Raw genomic sequence first — 22359 nt, 5'->3', positions numbered from 1 at the left:
CAGATTTTATTCAAATTCAGTATTGAGGTGTATCACAAAAAGAAACAGAAAAAAACAATCTATGCACCTTTAACTTTTTGTGTTAGTGCCTTTGCTTGTTCCGTCCATATACATGCTCGGGTGATAGAATATATATAATGTATAAACTCTATATTATATAGAATGGGGATGCCTTTTTTTTGGGGGGGGGGGGGGGCCCAGGGGGTCCACAACCCTGGAATCAGAGAATCTTTCATGGCAGATCCAGAGGTAGACCCCTTGGGCAGGGACCAAATGTGGTGCTAGTTTTCACATTTTGATCGTCTGTCTGAAAACACATGGTCAAATTTTCTGCTATCTCGGCAGGTCGTCGATTATGTCGATGTTGGGCAATTTGTCAATCAGTTGCAAACTCGGCAGGTGTTCATTCAATGCTGCACACTGGCACTGGTCCGACAGTCCCTGACCTGTAAAAATCACTGTCAGACCTGTAACTTTTTGAGGAATGGACCTGTAAAACATGGAAAAACTGGGTACATACTGGTCCGATCTGACTGTCAAACAGAATGAAATGGGTTTGTGTGCAGCCCTGTGTTATCAACACTGTGATGCCCCATAGACATCCAAGTTTGCCATTACCTGCTTCAGCCCGCAAGAGAGCCTAAACCCACTGAATCTCTTGTTATGATTGGCCTACCAGAAGGGCCCATGATTAATTAAAGAAAAAATTGGCTAATCTTCATACCAGACTTATTTTTCCCCCCTCTTTCTCTCTGCAGGTATATGGCCTTTGAAAGTTGACGTCAACTCACAGTTTGATGACACTCTGGTGCTTTCATTCGTTGGTCAAACAAGGTGAGACATTTGATGCAAGGTTTCACTTTACATTTACCATATGCCTCTCGGAAGCATTGCAACTTAAACAAGAATATGAGTGCTTTTTAAATATTTGTTACTGAAGGACTTTTTGTCATACAGGCTTGTAGATTACTAAGATAGTGAAAATGCACAATTATCTGCACAGAATAACCCATTTGTAATGAATGTGATTAAAACAAACTTATTACAATTCAATTTTAAGCACACATCCAGGGCTGCCTTCGGGAGATACTGTGTTTGCTTGTGTGTTTTTATTATGATGAAGTCTTCCGACACTAACACAATCTCCGAGGCCCATTAACTTTGGTTTGCCTGGGAAACATCAGTCATTGTTGATTTATGAAAAGCTCTTGGCAGATCAGCAAACTGTATGCTGTCTGTTGTGTAAGTGTGACTATCTATTTTACTTCTGGAGTCTCCGAAAGAGACTACATTGAGAGACCCGCTTTGCGCATGCGCAGTCATTTTTCGAAGCATCAAATGTGGCTGCTGGATATTTGAAAGATTATGGAGAACTTAGCCTCAAGTTTGAAAACTTTGGGAGGGAGAGGAGGGAATGTATTCTCTTCCTACAACTCCCTCGTAAAATAAAGATAAAATTTCAAACAGGTAAGTTCTCATTTAATCTTTCTATTTCGTTCTTCAGTGGCATGATTGTATTTTGTGCAGAGCTGTCGTTTCTCCCTGGTTGTAGAGGAGGCATCTCGGAGAAAATATATATCACTACTTATCCTAACAAGAGATAAATTCCTCCCTGATTTGGTAGTAATTGAATTGGCCATTGCAATGCACATTACATACAATATTTTCCTTGATGGCTCTGTGGAATCTCCACAGTTTTGATGCTGAATATTTACAGTCCTATATGAAGTGTTGCCGCAAAGCACAGTTGGTTATCAATAGCAAAAAAGCATTTACAGTTGAAGTGATTAAAGACTGGTGTCCAATCATATCTCTTGTTCAACAGGGTGTTGATGTTGAATGGTGAGGAAGTGGAAGAGACTGAACTGCCTGGCTTTGATGGGGATCACCAGTCTTTCTTCTGCGGTAATGTCAAGTACAATCAGATTATTCAGGTGAGTGACTTATGCATGTGGAGGTAACATTTCCCTGTCTTTGTCCCCTACACAACTGCTTTTTATCAATGTCAGGATATAATGATGATATTTTTTAGGCCTCTGCATATGAGACCCTTATCTGAGTGGAGATTTATTTGTGTATTTGCTTGCGAGACACAGGTGAAATTAATTCTTGATTACATGTACTCAGTTTTTACCTCACTCGAGCTTATTTGGCTCGAGTGAGCTGTTGAATTGATTGTTTCACAATGTGTTGCATGTTGTTCGTCCTTCAGTAAAATTCTCACATTTTCTTCTATTTCTTGAAAACTGGTGGCTGGACTCTTTACCAGACTCGTCAGGAATCAGCAATGGGGGAGGGCATCATAGTTTTTACAAATGATTATAATGTCACCAAGGGGGCTCTAAGGGGACCTAAATACCCCAAATTAGGGGGTAGGTAGGGTACCTTGAGGCAAAAATTATGATGCTCATGTGAGCACCAGACCCATGGTTCTCTCATTAAAAGTTATTTCCAATATTACTTCTGCATCCGAAGGACACTCTTCTGTTACAGATTCCAACATGTAAAACAAAAGTAACATTGGGAGACAGAGCATTTGCCTGTGCACCTCCCAAACTCTGGAATGATCTACCATTAGAAGTCCGGAAATTCCCAACAGTAGCAGTCTTTAAATCACGACTCAAAAGACATCTTTTCATTTAACTGTTCGTTATTATCAAGCACATCAGAAGCATTTGCAGCGCAGAAGAATATATGTCTATAGGTTTTGCGCTTTATAAATTGATATATTATTATTGTATTATTATCTGTATTCTTCATGTCAGATCACTGCAGCATCAGCCCGTCTGGTCAGCGCACCGACCAAGCGTCTCGTGAGCGAATGGCGCCCTCCCTCGGGCAGGAATATCAACGTGGCAGCGTGCAACACGCGACAGATTGTGTGCGCAGCCGGCTGTGAAGTCTTCTACCTAGAAATCTCTGAAGGGGAGGTCCAGCAAGTTAGGTATGATATCTCTCCTGCCTCTACGTATATGTCATGAGTTGCCATGTTCAGTTTGATAGAATTTCTGACATTTACATGAAGAAAACTTAGAAAAACCTGTCTGAGATGAAATTTTAGTGTACATGATTATTGAAGTTGGATCAGTTTCAGAGAACTCTTCTTCTCTCATGTTGAATTCAACTGTCATGACACAGCATGAAACACCTAATACACAGCATACAACACCTTATTGAACAAAACATGGCACCCAATGCAAACAATTACTATTTGATACACAACACATACACGTAACACCTGACACCAAAGATGCCACATTCAGTAGACAGCACACAACATACACATTGTAGTACCACTGTACTCAATTCAAGGATGACAATTTTCAGGCAACAAGTAATATCATAGTTCAGTCCCTTCCTTGTTCAAAATAACTTCATGTAGATGCATTTTCAGGCACTCTCTTTCATTGAAACTGACATCCCTAAAATTCCAATGAGGTAATATCAGCAGGCATTACACCTGTCCCAATCCCTTCCCTACAGCACAACAACCATGGAGCATGAGGTTGCCTGCCTAGACGTAACTCCCTTGAAGGAAGGCGCTGATTTCACTGATCTCTGCGCCGTGGGACTCTGGACAGACATCACAGCCAGGATCCTAAAGCTGCCTAGTATGGAGACCATGCATGTTGAGAGCCTGGGAGGAGGTGAGATGAACAGATGGATAAGTATATACATGGATAGATAGATAGATAGATAGATAGATAGATAGATAGATAGATAGATAGATAGATAGATAGATAAATAGAATAGATAGATAGATAAATAGAATAGAATAGATAGATAGATAGATAGATAGATAGATAAATAGAATAGATAGATAGATAGATAAATATAATAGATAGATAGATAGATAGATAGATAGAGATAGATAGATAGATAGATAGATAGATAGATGGATAGATAGCTAGATAGAGATAGATTGATAGATAGATAGATAGTAGGATAGATAGATAAATAGATAGATAGATAGATAGATAGGATAGATAGATAGATAGGATAGATAGATAGATAGATAAGTACATAGATAGGACCTTGATGTAAAACAGCATTCACTTGCTGATCTTGTTATCCTGTCAAAATATGTTGAAATAAATAAATAATAAAAATAATTATAGCTGATGAATAAATGAATAGATTGATCGGTTGGTAATCTTGGCAGTGAATGGGAAACCAGGGACTGTTGGTCCTAATGAGCTCAATATTCTGTGGTAATCCATGAAATGGAGCCTTCCAATATAATCATTATTATTTTAAATCATTATCTAGAGAAGGCATAAATTGTAAAGAGTATTCACTGTTTCTTGAAGTAAAATGCACTAAAAGGAATGACTTGCACTTTGAGCAAAAGTTTGCACTTTCATAGCAAGAGTTTTGCACTTACAGCAAGCGTTCGCACAACATACAAGACAAAATATGGTGTATTATGCTGTGTATACAGCTACTTTACTACACTGTAGCTAATAGGGAAATTAAAGATCAGCCTATTCATTTGATTGAATATGTTATTGCACTTTGAAATCAAGTGGACAAATATACACATTTTAAATGAACAAATAGAATGCCTTATATAGATTATAATGCTCATTGTTGCATATTAACAATGTTTGTCTTTGTCTGTGACTGGCATTAAAAAAGCAACCCCCCCCCCCCCCCCCCACGTACTGAGAACTGTCTGATCTCTTCACAGAAATCATCCCAAGGTCGATCCTACTGACGACTTTCGAGGGTCAGAACTACATCCTGTGTGCGCTTGGAGATGGTTCGCTCTTCTACTTCCAGCTGAATGCAGAGACGGGTAAGACTGGTGGTTTCTCCCGTCTTACCTAATTATCCTCATATTCCTCCTCCTCCTCCTGTTCCCCCCATTCCCTCTCATTCTGTTCCTCCTCCTTTTCCTCTTCCTCCTTTTCCTCTTCCTTCCCCTCCTCCTCCTCCTCCTCCTCTCCCTCTTCTTCCTCATCTTCCTCCTCCTCCCCCCTCATTATCCCCCTCCTCCTCCTCCTCCTCCTCTTCTTCCTCATCTTCCTCCTCCTCCCCTCCCCCCTCATTATCCTCCTCCTCCTCCTCCTCCTGCTCCTCCCCCTTCAATCCTTCCTTCCTCCTTGCCACTACTCTTCTTTTTCATTCATTCTGTACAATGTACATGCACTCATGTGTTTGAATGATATCATAGCAGGAGGCTGTTGTCTGTTAACCTGTTGAGGACAGTTTGATTTTGCTACAGCACGCATTTCCCGTAGACGCTTGCCCCGGCATCCTTGGAACTCATCCTCAACAGGTTAATGTGGCATGTGCATTTTGTTTCCTGTCATAGGCTTGCATCTTGGTTTAGTCAAGGTGTTTGAAGATGAATAAATCTGGGCCCCGTTTCATAAATAGTTGACATGATAGCAACTCTTGCTGGAATGTCAGTCGTCTAGTAATGACTAGAATCCAGCTTCCTGATTGGCTGTTGCTATTGGAAGTTGCCATTCCAGCAAGAGTTGTCATCCTAACATCTTTTATGAAATGGGGCTAAGGACTGGTGGACTATGAATAGATCTTGTGGACTATGAAAGTTGATATGTCACGACAACTTGTTCCTATTAACAATTCTTGTAGTAACTTCCAACACCAATGTAATCTTCCTCTCAAAACAACATCTAACAAAAAACCCAGGTTACATGTCAGACCGGAAGAAGGTCATTCTTGGTACTCAACCGACGGTCCTCAAAACCTTCCGCTCCCATTCAACGGTCAACGTCTTTGCCTGCTCGGACCGGCCAACGGTCATCTACTCCAGCAACCACAAGCTGGTGTTTTCAAATGTGAACCTCAAAGAGGTTAGCTACATGTGTCCGCTCAACTCGGAGGGATACCCAGACAGGTCAGTGAACTGATTGAATCACAGCTGTACTTTTAATGAGAACGTTCAAACAACAAGCTCATTAATACAAAAAAGGTAATTTGCCGTGGAATTGTAGTAAGGATTTTGAGGTTGATATGCTCACTGGTAATTATACAAGTTATGACTAACTTGGGCAGATAAGTTTCATTAGCATCAGTGTTGAATATTTGATTAGCATGATTGGGCATACTGTCCACATGATTGATTCCCATTATTTGAACTTTATGTTTTGAGAACTTAGACGTGTCACACAGTTTTGCAACTGGTTCAATTTCCAATAAAAAACTACTGTAAGGGAATGAGAAATTTTCCTTTTAAAAAAGAAATTGCTTGATTTTGAGAAGATGTTCTCTGTACATTGTATTTGTGTTGTGGATGATGCAGTATTTTGCCGCATTCTTGTTTTTGTTTTTGTTTTTTGTTTTTGCAAATATTTCTTGATGTGCTAAATGGCAAAGAGTAAATTATTGAAATAAATAGCATAAGCACTAGACAGATACAAATTGTTCTACCCTGCACAATCCCGCATTTTGTGCCATAAAAAAAAAGAAAATAGAGGAATCTCAAAAAGGAAGAACTTCACTGTTAAACCCGTTGAGGACGGTTTGATTTTGCTACAACACACATTTCCCATAGACGCTTCTCTGAGTATACTCGGGAATTGTCCTCAAAAGGTTAAAAGAATAAAGAGATTAAAACCTAATTAAGATATTACAGATTTTGTGTTCAGCTTGTGTGTCTTTTTCTGCTTTTCCATCTTCAAGTTTCCCACATTCTCATATTATATACCTCTGACTTCAGAATAGGTGCAGATTCTCCTGCATTGTCTGTTGTTTTCGTTGTGCTCGTTTGTCTAACTGTGTATCTGTCTGTCTGTCTGTCTCTCCATTTCCTTCCTGATGGCAGTCTGGCTCTGTGCAACGACACCACCCTCATGATCGGCAGCATCGACGAGATCCAGAAGCTTCACATCCGGACGGTGCCGCTGGGGGAGACGCCCCTGCGCATCGCCTACCAGGAGTCCTCCCAGACCTTCGGGGTCATCTCCACGCGCACCGACCTCGCCGACCCCGGGGCGACCCTGTCGCGGCAGAGCGCCAGCACCAGCGCCCTCAACATCACCAAGAGCGGCGGTGGGAAGGGGATGGCGGCTGGCCAGGCGGGTGGCAGCGGAGAAGGTTCTTCGTTTGGTGATGAGGTGGAGGTCCACTCGCTGCTCATCATAGACCAACACACATTTGAAGGTATGGGACTGAGCTATACTCAAAATCAAGAAACAACAAACAACAAACAATAGCAATTTAAGACCTTTTGTTCAGATGGAATAACAGCTGCCCCAGATGCTCATTAATTATGAATTTGCAACTGTTTGATAAGGAAAAAAAATATTGATGTTCCTTGAGTCTGTCTAAATGTTCTTCCCTCCATGTTCCTCTGGATGAATCCACACTGTGCATATTTTGCATGATAAATCACGAAATAGTAGTTTACAACAGAAGCATATCCGATAAATTGCATGTTAGTTCAAATTATTTCTTGTACATGCACAGATATATAGTTTACTCTATTAGTTATTCATATTATTTTCTTTTTTTCTGATGTAGTAGATTAAATATAAGATTGTCCCTTGTAAAGACTCATAACTTGTATCTATTGTAGAAAAGATTGTGCAGCTGTAAGTTGCAGCTGGAACTGCAGCAAGTCAAGTGCTTACAGCTGTTGGTTGTTTCCTAGTTGTGGCAGTTGTAACTGCAATCAAGACTCGCAGCTTTATTATTAGATTCTTTAATGAGATGCAAACCAGGTAGAGCCAAAGCTTGCTTTGATCAGGCATGTTTGTGTATGAAAATCAACAATTGTTCAGAGTAACCCTTGACCTCCTTTGACCCCTCTCCTTTGCCATTCTTGCTCCTCTAGTGCTCCACGCCCATCACTTCGGTCCATCCGAGTTCGCCACCAGTCTGGTCTCCTGTAAGCTGTGTAACGACTCCAACTGGTACTACATTGTGGGCGTGGCCAATGTGCACGCGGAGGAGGCGGAGCCTAAGGCAGGGCGGATAGTCGTATTCCAGTACAGCGACGGTAAGGCGGCACCTCAATGGAAAGCTCTTGGTGTGTGTGTGTTTGTGTGTGGGTTGGGGCCGGAAATGAACTCCTTAGTCCAGCTCATAGTAGACAGTGCCACTCACTGGAAACCAAGGAATGAGATCCAACTGTGCTGTTAGCCAGTTAGATCAGTTCGTGTGGAAGCTTTCCCGTCGTACACTTGTTACAAGACTTTGAGAATTGTGCTCTGAAGACTCAGCTATAGTTTGTTTGCTTGTCAGTTTATTTGAAGCATATTCATGCCAGGATAGGATAGTATAATATTACTAAATGGAAGTGATAGTAAAATAAGTGTATTCATTGGTTTTGTTTTCTTTTGTTGTTGCTTTTTTTGTAGGTTACTGAAATTGTTAGACCAAATGCTTGTCCCTTTAAAGCACCCTTTTCACACCACACAAAGGCAGCTTTCTATATTATTTGTGATTATTGGCAGATGTAAGGATTGATGTATACAGAAAGAGGTCATAATGATATTAGTGTATTTGATATCGACTCCTTACTTAATGTGTGCTGTTACTTGTTGCTTGTGTTTCATGCAAAATGTGGCGTATGTTCTTCCAGGCAAGCTGCAAGAAGTGGCCGAGAAAGAAGTGAAGGGGGCCCCGTACTCGCTGGTAGAGTTCAACGGCAAACTTCTGGCATCTGTCAACAGCGTGGTAAGCCTGGCCACCACTTTTCTCCAAGTTTATTGCAGTTATGGTTGACAGGAGCGCTTTCATATCTAGTCATGAAATTTGATTTATGTCTATTTGAAGCTCTTCTGTAAGAGCTGAAATTTTGGCGTATAAATATTTTTGCTTAAGAGGTCACGAATGTTTTTGTGAGGTGCCGTTTTCGTGATTTGACATCAAAGCTATAGTAAATGCACTAATGCCTGTCCATTCGCAATATTTTTGCATACTGTTAGATATGCAGCCAAATAGTGATTTGCGAAATTCGTGAAAATTATAAATCCTTGCAAAAATAGCAGCGTCTACAGTATCTTGGTCTAATGGGGTGAAGGTAAGTTTGGGTTGTGTCTTCGTGAATTGACAATGCTTTCGTGTCTGAGTGTACTTGTGTGCATAATTATAGGGGGCGGACGGAGGCAAGCTAACATGTGTGAGGAAACTTTGCTGACGTTACCATGCTGGTGGATAGTGACCTCTTGTTTCCTGCCATATTATCAGTGATTGTTGTCGCTGATTTTTGTCTTTGCCTCAATCAGTTATCATGTCAGTGACATGTTATATATTGCTGTGCCACAAAATTTTGGTAGTTTTTAATTGTATCCTGTAACATCTTGATTTAGAGTTTGTGGTCTAGGTCTAGAGTCTAGGTTCACAGCAGATATAACATGGATTTCAGCAAACGTGTTAACCCTGTACAGTCAAGAGCGGTGTCTAAAGATGGTACGATATCATTCCATTCCCCTCCCTCCTCCTTGCAGGTGAGGCTCTTTGAGTGGACCCCGGAACATTCGCTGCGGGTGGAGTGCAGTCACTACAACAACGTGTTGGCCCTCTACCTTAAGACCAAGGGAGACTTCATCATCGTTGGAGACCTAATGAGGTCCATCACACTCCTGGCTTACAAACCCATGGAAGGCTGCCTTGAAGAGGTGTGTGGGCTTCATACCGTATAGAGCATCCCAATAGTAGATTTTTGGGGGTTTTGGCAATCAATGACTTTCGTGGTAGTGAAGATAATTTGACGATAGTATTATGATGTTAGTTTGGTAACAATGGTCGAAAGAGGAATAAGTGCCTCGACATGATGGTCAGGCCCTGTTTTAAGATATCAAATGCACTACAGACGAGAATGCAGCAATATACTAACTAGAAGAGTACTCGGAGAGTGCAGACCTCTGCCAAGCAGCTAATTTCTGCCCATGAAAACATGCTGAAAATTGTTTAATTTCCCAATATAGAAGCCCGTTATTTATGTCATTAGCTTCTAGCTGCATGACGCCTGGCCTGAGCAGAGCACGTGCTTTATAGCATGTATGCAAACCTCAAATACACACAGCTTGAACTTCATTAACCCTATCAGCATAAAGTTAGGAAATCCCTAAAAAATCCATAAAAATTCTGGTAACACTACCAAAATTTGGTCATCTGTTCCTTGTGTCATTATCAACTTTTCCTGCAAGTTTAATGTAAATCCGTCCACAACTTTTTGAGTCATTTTGCACACAGACAAACAAGCTAACAAACGGCGATGAAAAATTGAACTCTTTGGTTGGCGGAGATAAATATTTTTCTGTCACATATCAAGCTGGCAGTGATTTCTGAAAAGGTTACAAAAACAGGATTTTCAAAAGATTCGTAGGGAAAGGTTAGGCACTTGGATGTTGTTGTTGATGATGATGGTAATGTTGATGGTGATAATGATGGTGATACAGTTGAACCTCTCGTATCCGGACAAGTCGGGACCGGGGCTCATCCGGATAAGGGATTTGGATACGGGAGACTCAATGCTTTATACATGTACATATATATACACATGTACTGATGTAGCCCATTGTAGTACCACATGTAGTAATGTGTACACTGCAACCTTTTCATTGTTACATTTGGGGATGTTTGGGGATGTTAAAATGTCTGAGGGTAAGCAATATGGAAGGAAATTTGATGTAATGTATGTTAATCATGTTGGAAGTAATATGTAATTCATGGGTGTTTGTGTAGGAGTTCTCAAGGAGTTGGGAATCCCCCTTTCCTCCCGTAATTATAAAAAAAAAAAGTCACGGCGAGATTGCGTCCGTATAATAGAGAGATCCGGATAAAGGGAGGCCGGATAATAGAGGTTCAACTGTATTGATGATAATGTTAAAAGTGATGACGATGATGATGATGATGATGATGGTGATGATGATGATGATGATGATGATGATGTTGATGGTTACATTGATGGTGATGGTAATGGTGCCGTTGATGATGATGTTGAGAATGATGATGATGATAATAATGCTAATGATGGCAAAGAATAATTTTCAGCTGAATTGGATGTTTTACGTAGCTTTTACGATGGTAAGAGTAAAAATATTACTTGTGACTGAAATAATCCGTGACAAAATAGTGATGGCGATGGTGAGCATGATGATGAAAAACAGTTTTAGCTGATCAAATGATAATTCATGGGGACCGTTTCATGAAACTTTTTGTCTACGATTTACACCTAAAACTGTTAAAAGCTACTGAAATCCTTGCATCTGATTGGCTGATAGCAAATTTGTCGGTGAAAACCTCCGACGAACTCGTTGATGAAACGCTGTCCTTTCACAGATTGCAAGAGACTACAATCCAAACTGGATGTCAGCCGTGGAGATTCTTGACGACGACACCTTCCTGGGAGCTGAGAATTCCTCAAACCTTTTCTCCTGCCAAAAGGACAGGTAATCCATGCTTATGATTTGATTATGAAGCCAAAGTTGGTATGCTACTCAATCACTGCAGTCATGAAAAGTCATAGTTACACTGTAAGAAGCCAAGACTGACTTGCTAAATCTATTCAGTCAACCCATTACTTTGTGTTAGCTTTATCGTAATCATTGGACATTTTCACGTTGATTCAGTATGGTAGATTTGCCAGTGCAAACCTACCCACTGCCATACGGATGCTTTACTTACAATATGTGCAAAGAAATCGTCAGAGCTGACAAGTCTACCTTATTCTTCAGGTGGCTTCCCGAAAATTTCAATCATTTGTGTATGCCTGTGCAAGAATATATTAAATCTCCCTGATTTGGGAATTACTTTTACCCGGTGACATGTAAATGTAACACACAGGTAGTTTCCTGATTTGCTCTTGGAAACCTCCCTAACTTTGACGGTTGAATGTAGGCAGCTCTGCAGTGTGAAATAATACTGGAGCAGATTCCTGTAGGCATTATGTATTCAGCTGGTCTGAGAATTTGCAAGGAGGTACTGGTTATAACCACTGACCTTTATAGAGGTTTCTGGATATCTCATAGACCAATTGCTTTGAAGCCACCGTGCTGCCATGTTGCTATGCACATTCCATGCACATTTGTGTATGGAGCTCATGGTATCACATGATCTTGATGACAGTCTCCTGGAAAATGCATGCGCATCACCATAGAGTGTGCCTGGTACTTGTTTGTACAGCTTGAATGGGCCAATGAGATATCCAGATACCTCGTATAAAGATCAGTGGTTATATGGAGGTAAAATCAGTGGTCCCGCAGATCTCGTTAGAACAGGGTTTCCATGTATTTGACCTTGTCTCACTTTCACCATTGCCCTGCAGCGCTGCAACGACGGACGAGGAACGGCGCCACCTACAGGAGGTCGGGCTGTTCCACCTGGGCGAGTTCGTCAATGTCTTCCGTCACGGTTCACTGGTCATGCAGAACATTGGGGAAAGCTCGATTCCCACGACGGGCAGCGTCCTGTTTGGCACAATCAGTGGCTCAGTGGGTAAGAATTCCTTATTACTTTGCTTCTGTTAGCAATTGGTAGTCCCATTGGAATATCTTTCGCACAATGATTTCCCCGATCCAAAAAATGGAAAAAAAAGAATGTGAAAAGGTTCGTCACAGATATTATTATGCATTCCTCTTTTCTTATTATTACCCAGACTCGATTATAAGCAATAAGAATTTTTGTTTTTGTTTTTTTTCTGATTTTTAACAAATTTTATTGTATGTGTTGTAGAAATGATAGTGTAATTAATGGAAATATATTCATAGCCATGTTAGACATAGTATTATTATTATAATGCATGAATAATTTCCTACAATGTAGTTCAACAATATTGATATGAAGTTTGAATGAAGTGCTTCATAGTGTTTGCCTTGAGCTATGTTTGTTGTCATCAGCTAATTAAAAACCAAAAAACAAAGCAGAAGATATGCTGTATCCTGTATCATATCATATCCTACTTCTGTAAACACATAAACTGGAATCATCCATCTTGCTTAGTCTACACTCTTAACAATCATGCTGTCGCAATCGAGTTGATTTTGCAAGCTTTCTGTGCATGCGTCTGCTTTCTTCAGGCCTGGTGACGCAGCTTTCGGAAGAGTTTTACCGCTTCATGTTGGAGGTGCAGAACAAGCTTACCAAAGTCATCAAGAGTGTCGGCAAGATCAAGCACTCCTTATATCCTTTTCTTGTCCATCAGCTTCAGAAATGATTTTAAACACCACTCACTGCCGTCAGCATAAAACTTGACTATTTGGCACAACAGTTGTAGGAATTCGTCATGTGGGCTGTCATAATATTTCAATGTGGGGCAAGGCTGGCTGTCCGTTGGTTTCAAATTATGATTGTAAAAAATCTACAGTGTTTTTATTCAGATGAATAGCAGACCAGTGAATGAATACAAAAGCAAAGAAACTCACATTCCCCCCCCCCCCCCCCCTCCCCCCAAAAAGAGAATTCAAAGTGTGCTTGACACTTCTACAATTTATATGGATATTTGAGATAATTTGCTTGATCTATCTTGACTGGAATGTTCTTGTCAAACTTGGGTCCCAAAGCATTACTGTTGATTAACCTGTTGAGGATGGTTTGATTTGCTACAACACGTATTTCCCATAGACGCTTTCCCGAGTTTACTCGGGACTCGTCCTCAACGGGGTAGACTTATTTCTCATGTCGTACAAGTTTTTTCTTTTCATCTAAAATACCAATGACTTCTTTCCTTTCAGTTCTCCAATAATTAGCTGAACTCCATTTGTATTTTTATCTTATAAACACTTAATGTCTTTGTGTCATTGCAATAGGTATTCTGTTGCTTGTAAATAATGAGACTTGTCTGAATTACCCTATCCACACAGTCACAGTGATATATTTCACTTCTTTTGAAGTAATTGTTCTGTTTGCACCAGAGTGATTCTGATAAGAGTAGCATGCTGTTTGGTTTTAGAACCCAGTACCCTTTGCATCAGGTTGAGTCTGTAGCCTTATAGGACAAGTCCACCTTCACAGACATGTGGATAGAGAAAATGCAGTGATATTAGTAGAACACAACAGTGAGAGTTTGACGAAAGTTGGACATCCCAAGTTTCTGCTCAGTCACTGCTGGATGAGAAGACTACTATAGCTTGTGATGTCACATGTGTACAACCATATAAAGAAATCATAAAGAAAATTCATCATATTTTCACTTTTCTCGCATAATAAAAGAACGCTTAACTTACCTCTTTCAGAAGGCAAGGGGAATAATATTACCCTTAACATACATCAGTGACAGGTTGAGGAAATGTGCACTTTTTTCAAAAAATTGAATTTTGTGAAATTCTCTTTATATGATTCCTTATATCGTTGTACGCATCTGACATCATACACTGTAGTAGTCTTCTCATCCAGCAGTGATGGCACAGATAATTTAAAAATTCATAACTTTTGAACGGATTGTCATATTTGCCCCAAACTCTCACTAATGTGTTCTGCTAATATTGCTGCATTCACTTAATCCACATGTATATGAAGGTGAACTTGTCCTTTAAAAATTATCAGGCGGTGATGATTGTAGGGTCAATGGATTTTAGTTACGAAATTATGGGCCCCAAAAATATTGTTACATTGTTTATTTTGTAACAAACGTAAACAGAAAAAGAAAATGACCAGAAATTCATAATGTTTATTAGTGGAAAAATGAGCAAAGAAAATGGGATTTTCTTTGCTCATTTTCCACTAATTTTTTATTTTGTTTACAAACCAATGGGATTCTTGTAGGACACTGACATTATTGGGCTATTTGCATTTGCACACCACATGTTTATGACTAATATCACCATTTTGTGTAAATGTGAAACTTCAAAATTCCATAACTTTCTTGATCATAAGTCTGCTCCTGACATTATTCTGTTGTAAAAAAAAAAAGTCATCAGGGATGTAATTTGGCAATGCACTTCAAGACTGATTACAGTGAAATCTCGTTATAAAGAGGTCATGTATGACAAAACTCCTTATTACAAGGTAGTTCTGAACGTCCCAATTTTCCTATTTCTATGTTTTTGTACCATTATGTTGTGAGAAAGCTGATATAATGATATAATTGTTGTGGTTTGGGGGTCCTCATTATAACAAGATTCCCCTGTACAATGCACTCTCGCGAACACAGGTATAAGAAACTTCCGGTTACAATAAAGTAAAATATTCAGGCCCCACATTATCTGCTTTATGTTTTTTATTGTTTATTTGTTCGGTTATTAATGAAAATTTAATAAAATCAAAGAAAAGCGCTAGCCCCCAAGACTTCCTTATAATGGGAGTCGACTTTATTAATGTAAATCTTTCCTTGACTGACGCGCTGTTCCCCCCTCCACCTGGCGGTCCTTCTACTCAGAGCGGAAGACAGAGCCAATGGATAACTTCATCGACGGTGACCTCTTGGAGAGCTTCCTTGACCTGAGTCGGGACACGATGGATGAAGTAGCCCAGGGCCTTCAGGTAAAGTGTCTGGCCTTGCAGGTCTCGTTTTTGAGAATTAGTGCCGTATTCTCCTTTGTTACCATTTCTGCTGTGCATTGTACAGTGTTTCATAGAGTAGAGCAGGGAGGTATTACGAGGAGGAGAGGAAACAAGCATCTCTCCTTTGTACCCAGGTTCTGTGCCGCCAAGAAGTTATGTGGACTGCTGCAGGTCTTAATAAATCGCTTTGAAAAATAAAAAGACAACACTTTATTTGAATGTGTATCATTCCTGAAATACAACATACATGTCCCTAACCAGTAGCAATTCGTGATCCCCCTCAATGTTTTCAACAGCAATATATTGTTTAAGCATGCATAGAATATAGGACATGCAAAGAAAATTTGCAACAAAATTGTACTTTTGTAATTGTAAAATGCTTCTAAACATGCAGAAACACACCTTATCCAATTACTTTATTCGAAAGATTTAATATTGAAATGTTAAACCTGGCGAAAAATATTATGCACAAATTTGGGCGATATGATTATATTTTCACTAACATACTAATACTCCTTTTTCAGTGCAGCGTTATTAATTACCAGGAGATTTTAAGAAAAATTAAATTAGTTGTTCCGTACAAGATTACCACAAAGTTCCATGCAAGATTTCCACATTTCATCTAAAATACAGCTTAAAAATGATTAAAATCAAGAATGTCTTCTTCGGTCTCTATGTCGAAACTCTCTGGAAGAGCGGCTTGGAGCATGGAACATCAAAGCCAGTGAACTGCCAAGCATTCAGTTGCCATGTTATGGAGCCTGCGCATAAAGTTGCACAAATTGCGAAGAGATTATTCCACTCCATCTCCATTCCCCTCCTCAAATAGAGGTACTTGATGGAGAAAACATGCAGAAGCTGGCTTTCCTTCCACAGTGATACAAGAGATTGCAAAGAATTTATAAGATTTGAAAGGTGATAGACGACAAATTAGCGCTCGACAAGAAAATCTTCCCAAATCAAAGTCTCAGTAATGCATTGATTGACCTCATATTTTAGGCAACTCCTGCAAACAAACATTTGTTATATAGCAACTGAAAGCATTGTCATAATACGCAGTTTCATGGCACTTCTACTCGCTGAAAGATGCAAGAATATGTAAAAACGGATGCTCATATTGAAAAACATGGAACAAAATGTGGCCATCTCAGAACCTCTTGGTTACCAAAGTCATACCATACCAGTGACATGATGAACTGTGGCTCGGCAGATATTCCTTCATTTCAATCAGAGTTGCTCTTCTTACTGTAACAAATTATTACAGTTGCCTTTTTTCCAGCCAACCATAATAGATGTGGCTTTGCAGCCAAGGCTATTCTCAACTCTCCCCTCCACTAGAAATCTGGTTTGTTTTCTGTTTTTCTGTTTAGATTGACGATGGTGGCATGAAGAGAGACTGCACTGCCAACGACCTCATCAAGATCATTGAGGAGCTGACGAGGATTCACTGAGGTCGGGAGGTCAAAGGTCGAGAGGGGTCAGAGTTTAGCGGGGTCCAGAGATCCATTGAGAGAGAGAGCTAGGAAGGGTGATGAAGATATTCTGGAGATGAACTCTGACCTGAAAGGGACAAGGTGAAATGCATGTCGTAATGACTGTCATAGTGCTCTCCACCCGTTGAACATTTCTCTTCGGCTGGTTATCTGCAGAGCACTGTGTACCTTTGTTCCATGCGGAGTGTTGCCAATTTTGTGAACCAGGAACTTCATTTCGTTGAGAGGACATTGCGTGATACGAAATCAGATGCCTGTGAAGATGAACGAAAATTTCAGCATTGTACATATTTAGCATGTTTCTACGTGAGTGGGTATATTTGTTTTTCTGCTATTAAGAAGATTTGACGAATCAGAGTGAATGATCTTTCGGCAACCAGAAGTTGCGGAGGAAATTAACTGGCATCCATGACAGCGTGGAAGTACTACAGGAGCAATGTGATAACTAAGTTATGCTACGTACATCCTGTAGATAGGAATGAACCTACTTTAATGTCTCACAGCCTACTCTAGTACTAATGCACAGTACGTGTGAGCTGTTCTGCCACAAACTCTGCAAATGTATAGGGTGCACGTTGAGCAGTAATGAGCATGTGGCCTTAAGTCTCCCACTTTTTCTTTGATACACATTCATATTCCAGTTGAGCATGGTCTTTACAGCGGTAGTTATTCTGTTGCTTTATCTCTGGTTGGATTGCATGTAGTGACTTCACCACAGTTAGCATGCATGCAGATTTGTTAAAATAGATGTGTTGCAACATTACTAATATCAGTAACTTATCTTTTGTACTTCAAGGCCATCAGACCCACCTGCTGCATAAAAAGTTAAAATCAGTTGGAACTTCCAAACTCAAGCACTAGTACTTTGAATCAGATGTAACTCTGTGTGATTGTGGTCCTGTTTCATCAACAGGATATGATTGAGATCAATATCATATTAACTAGCTACTAATCATGATCTGTGTAGTCACCACACACAGTTGTGTTTGATTGACTAAGTCAATGTGGCTGCCTTTATTGTAGGAATGACAGGATAAGAAACCGTTATTTTTCCGGCAATTTTCAAAAGATCTTAAGAGAGGAATAACCCCGTGGAGTGAAGTGATACAGGAATAATCAATTTGTGCTAGGTGAGGAAACAGTTCTGTGTTAATTGTGAATGCAATAACAAAGAGCCTTCTGCTAGAAGGACACAGCCGCAGTATGCTCAACCTAGAGGTATTCATCGCACATATTATCATTACTGTGATAAGGGATATAATTATCACTATTCAATGTCATCAGTATTTGTAACTATAGAGCCAAAGTATCACTCGATTATGTGGCTATCATCCTTGTTACTAAGACCCCGTCTACAGTGCGGGGCTGGGCCGAGCCGCGGCCGAGCCCAGCCTCAATTGCGAGGCCGAGCCCCGCAATTTTGTCCGTTTACACTGCCGGGCTTGGCCGCGCTTTTGATTCAAACCTTTCAATATATTGTCGTAGTGGCGCTCTGCTCGTAAACAAATGCAATTTGGTATTGTCTGGTTTTCAGACCCGTTGCCAACTGAATTCCGTGGAGACGAAGTTGCCGTTCGCGCAAATGTCTTTGCGGAAGGAAAAAATCCTTCACAGGACAAAACCACCTTAAACGTTAGTAGTTATCGACGTTGAGGGGGTTAATATCATGAATAGCGAAATAGTACAGGCAGAGGGTTTGGAAGCCAGACTAAAATTGGCCGCGCATTTGGCCCAGTTTGTGTTTACACTGAGAAAAGGCCGGGCTCGGCCGCGGCTCGGCTGCGGACGAGACCACCTCCAGAGCATGGCCAAATGCAAGGCCAATTTTGGCCTCGCATTTGACCTTTTGCACGTTTACACTGAAATGAATGTGGGTTCGGCTGCGGCTCGGCCGCGGCTGAGCCTCGCACTGTAAACGGGGTCTTATTGCAGTAGATGATTTAGTCCATGGTAGACAGTGTCATTGTGCCATCAGAGAAAGAAGGCGAACCTTTAGCTGTTATCACATTAATTCATTTAATATTAGACAACAAGTTGATCTGTAACACAGATTATCCAGAGATCTGTGCATAGAACTTTGCATTTAATACATTACTGTAAAAGTGGAATTGTTTTGTGGTGTAGACTTTTTCGCATATTTCGCACAACATGGAACTAACGCAAATGGAAAAACATGCAAATATTTTTGCTTCCTTTGTGTAATACTACTCTATGTTTTGATTTCGTGGGATTTTAAACATCCGAACTTTATCTTACAAGGCTAAGCACAAAAAAATTAGTTGCACACAAAATTTCCACTTTTACTGGATTACAGATTACCTGGTATATTGTATATTATGCACCAAGGCTTATTTTCATTGTACCACAATATAGCTTATCACGCTAAAACTCAGTTTATCTTGCTCAAATATAAATCATCTAAGTAAAGATAATTAATTAGCAGCAAAGCGAACTGAACCTGACATTTAAAAATCTACAACAACCAATCATGAAAAGGCCATGTAGGTTTATGTAGGTCATGTATAAACCATAACACTCTGTAGTTCTCAGTAGGGGGCAGTTGGAAGGAGGTTGCAAATTATTGTTGCAGCATGCATATTTTGTAGCATCCCTATATGAAGAGCCAACACACAACTCTTGTTTTGATGTGTCTAAGGAGTGATCAGTAATATTCACTGTTGTAACCCTCAGAGTTCTGTATGACTACGATATGGTATTGAAAACTGAAATTGGCTCAATTAGAACAGCATAGTCATCTATGCTATTCATACTAAACCGTATACCACAGTCAGAGAAAGGAATACACTGTAAATGTAGTATACAATGCTCATAACTACTTAATTTCTGCAGTACTCACTGAACTCAATAGCCCTATAAATTGATTCAGTGACTATCACAAGTTTCATCTCTTTTACAACCATCATTACTTTATTCAAATTCATGAGCTATCATTACTTTGTTGATAATTCGTCTTCATGGAAAGCTCAGATTTGTTCCAACATGTTCACTTGTGATTTCCTAAAGTGCATGCTGCTGATGTGACAGTGTTTGATGAAAATATTGAAATACTGAAGGCATTGCATTTTTTTGCTGCAAAATTATCAAGTTTTCCCAGCCACTAGCAAACAACAGTTAATTAAATCCTATATGTATGTACCCTTGATCAAATAAAGCGAAACAAAATGCACGCTTTAGAAACACCTGATTATCTAGTCTCAGTGCTTTGATGTGCAACTGCAATGACGACCTCCAACTGACAATACTTGGAATGAGAAAGGAAGTTGATGAAAATCACTGGTGTGTACGAAGAGAATTCCAGGATGTGGTTTTTGCATCGACTCTCTTCTTCAACCATGCAGATTGAGCAGATGATTGCAAGGACAAATTTGTGCCCTGTGCATGAAGGACTGTTGCTTGTGTTCACTTTAATAAGTGAGGGAAATATACCTGTGGCAAATTGGAACATAAAACAGTCTGCCAATCATTTTGTCTTCTGGCTGTTCATCCATCCAGCTGCCCTCGTATTGTTTTCGTGATTAGCTGATGAAAATGATTAAAGTACCAAATTGAATTTCGTTCGACTTAGTACAATGATGATGATGATCCAAAATCTTGCAGAGACAGTAGACTCTCATTTCGAGGGGTTGAGTTGAGACAGGGCAAATTTTGTGATGAGACCAAGTCAGGATCTTTCTAAGGTCAAAGGTCAAGCTCAAATTTTATAGTGACTCCACACACTGAGGATGGATGATTAGTTTTCAGACTTTGTGCCTGAATGTATGGTTGTGTGACAAGGCCCTCCGCTGACTTAGTTTTTGAATAAAACTTAACCTGTTGAAGACTAGTCCCGAGTATACTCGTGCAGGTGTCTATTTAAAATGTGTGTGATGGCAAACTTAGTCCATCCTCGGTGGGTTAAGGAGAGCTTGGGAAGGGTCACTGGTTATTTGTAATTTTCAATACTTACATGGTTACTTGAGAATCATTTTGATGATTAGTTCATCTAATTAAACTCTTGATTGTCAATAAATTCAGATGGGCTAGTAAATGATAGGTTTGTGTTAATAGCAGATAGAGATTTAGGTTCAAAGGTCACGGTAAGAGTCTTGATTTCAAAGCTTGTTAAGATAACATAAATCAAGCATATTATCTGAAATTCATATTGGTATAGCGCATTGATATCATATTACAGGACAACTGATTGATCATAATATTATTTTCAGCAAGGTATACAAAAGGCCAGGACTGTGTAAGCACCTAAACACACTACAAAAACTATAAATAAACCATTGTAACTTGGTGCGACAAAGTGATTTCACATTTTGCAATTACGTGTAGCTTTCTCCTAGGATGGTGTCAGTCACTGTACACCCTGTAATTAATCATATCGTGGTGTTATGAACCATGTCTATGGGGTCTGCATTCATTAGACGTTGAATCGATGATGTTTTATGTGATGTATGTACTAGAGTGAAAATGTAATTTTTGCTAAAGAGTTTGACATTAAAATTGCATCTGTTGAGAAAAGAAAAAGGACGAAAAGCAGTGGTATTTTTTTTTTCTTCAAATTGTTTGTTTGTGGTGTGGTTCTGTGTGTGAATTTGCACTAGAGACTGCCAAACGGTATAGTATCAAAAACTCTTTTGTATGTCATGTCCAAATACACGTGTACATGTAACAAAATGGTGACACACAAGTTCTCAGATAGTTACGAGAAAATGATACAATGTAATACATTATTACGGAAGGAAGGAAAATATTGGTGGCACAACAACTTGTCACACATATCATTTCTGACAGTAAAGAAATCACCACCACCATACTAGACTTACGTAACAAGAAAACTGTATTCTTCCCTCGCCTCAAACGGCATCGTTCCAATCTCGATCCATCTTCTCCAAAGTGGGCCAAATAGGCCACGCCCACTTTGCACAATGCATATTCATGACAACATGTACTCCATTGTGCATTCATTCTGTAACAGCTCGAGGAAAACATTTGAAATGAAGAAAGACAGTTCAAATCGAGTAAATCTTAGTTGTTAAGAAAGAAACAGACAAGAAACACCACGTACAGGAATAAATACATGGACGTCTTTGTCTATTATTGTACAACCTGTATATGAAATTCTAATAGCATATGCGCACACACACAAAAAAAACCCCCAGAGTAATCAATGAAAAGAGAAGTACATGTATTTGCATTACCGTCACTGTCAAAGAAATAATGATGAATGAAAATGGAAAAGTGAAGCAGAACAATGCAAGGCCAACATTATTAATCAATCAATCAATTCATTCATTCATTCATTCATTCATTCATTCATTCATTCATTCATTCATTCATTCATTCATTCATTCATTCATTCATTCATTCATTCATTCATTCAATACATTATAATGGTTAAGGGAGTTTCCTCACAGGGTTCGCATACGGAATTTCCGAT

General features: G+C 39.7%; 1 protein-coding gene across 1 annotated transcript in view; it reads left to right on the top strand.

Annotated features, from left to right (window-relative positions):
- The window catches only part of LOC139738257 (DNA damage-binding protein 1-like), a 32457-nt gene extending 11004 nt beyond the window's left edge, over window positions 1-21453 (top strand). Inside the window, exons 11-25 of the mRNA XM_071648909.1 lie at window positions 759-834; window positions 1826-1934; window positions 2766-2944; window positions 3484-3647; window positions 4691-4798; window positions 5662-5869; window positions 6797-7134; window positions 7808-7972; window positions 8558-8652; window positions 9426-9596; window positions 11263-11372; window positions 12248-12417; window positions 12999-13101; window positions 15276-15399; window positions 16791-21453. Coding sequence (XP_071505010.1) covers window positions 759-834; window positions 1826-1934; window positions 2766-2944; window positions 3484-3647; window positions 4691-4798; window positions 5662-5869; window positions 6797-7134; window positions 7808-7972; window positions 8558-8652; window positions 9426-9596; window positions 11263-11372; window positions 12248-12417; window positions 12999-13101; window positions 15276-15399; window positions 16791-16871 — 2201 coding nt within the window. The 3' untranslated portion in view covers window positions 16872-21453. The remainder of the gene's footprint in view (window positions 1-758; window positions 835-1825; window positions 1935-2765; window positions 2945-3483; window positions 3648-4690; window positions 4799-5661; window positions 5870-6796; window positions 7135-7807; window positions 7973-8557; window positions 8653-9425; window positions 9597-11262; window positions 11373-12247; window positions 12418-12998; window positions 13102-15275; window positions 15400-16790) is intronic.
- The last annotated feature ends 906 nt before the right edge of the window (window positions 21454-22359 follow it).

This window comes from Diadema antillarum, unplaced genomic scaffold (assembly GCF_040938485.1).
Source record: "Diadema antillarum isolate AM-2024a unplaced genomic scaffold, OU_Dant_1.0 seq00000732_RagTag, whole genome shotgun sequence".
NCBI lineage: Eukaryota > Metazoa > Echinodermata > Echinoidea > Diadematoida > Diadematidae > Diadema > Diadema antillarum.
The sequence above is the reverse complement of the archived record's forward strand: the minus strand, read 5'-3'. Positions and strand labels throughout refer to the sequence as shown.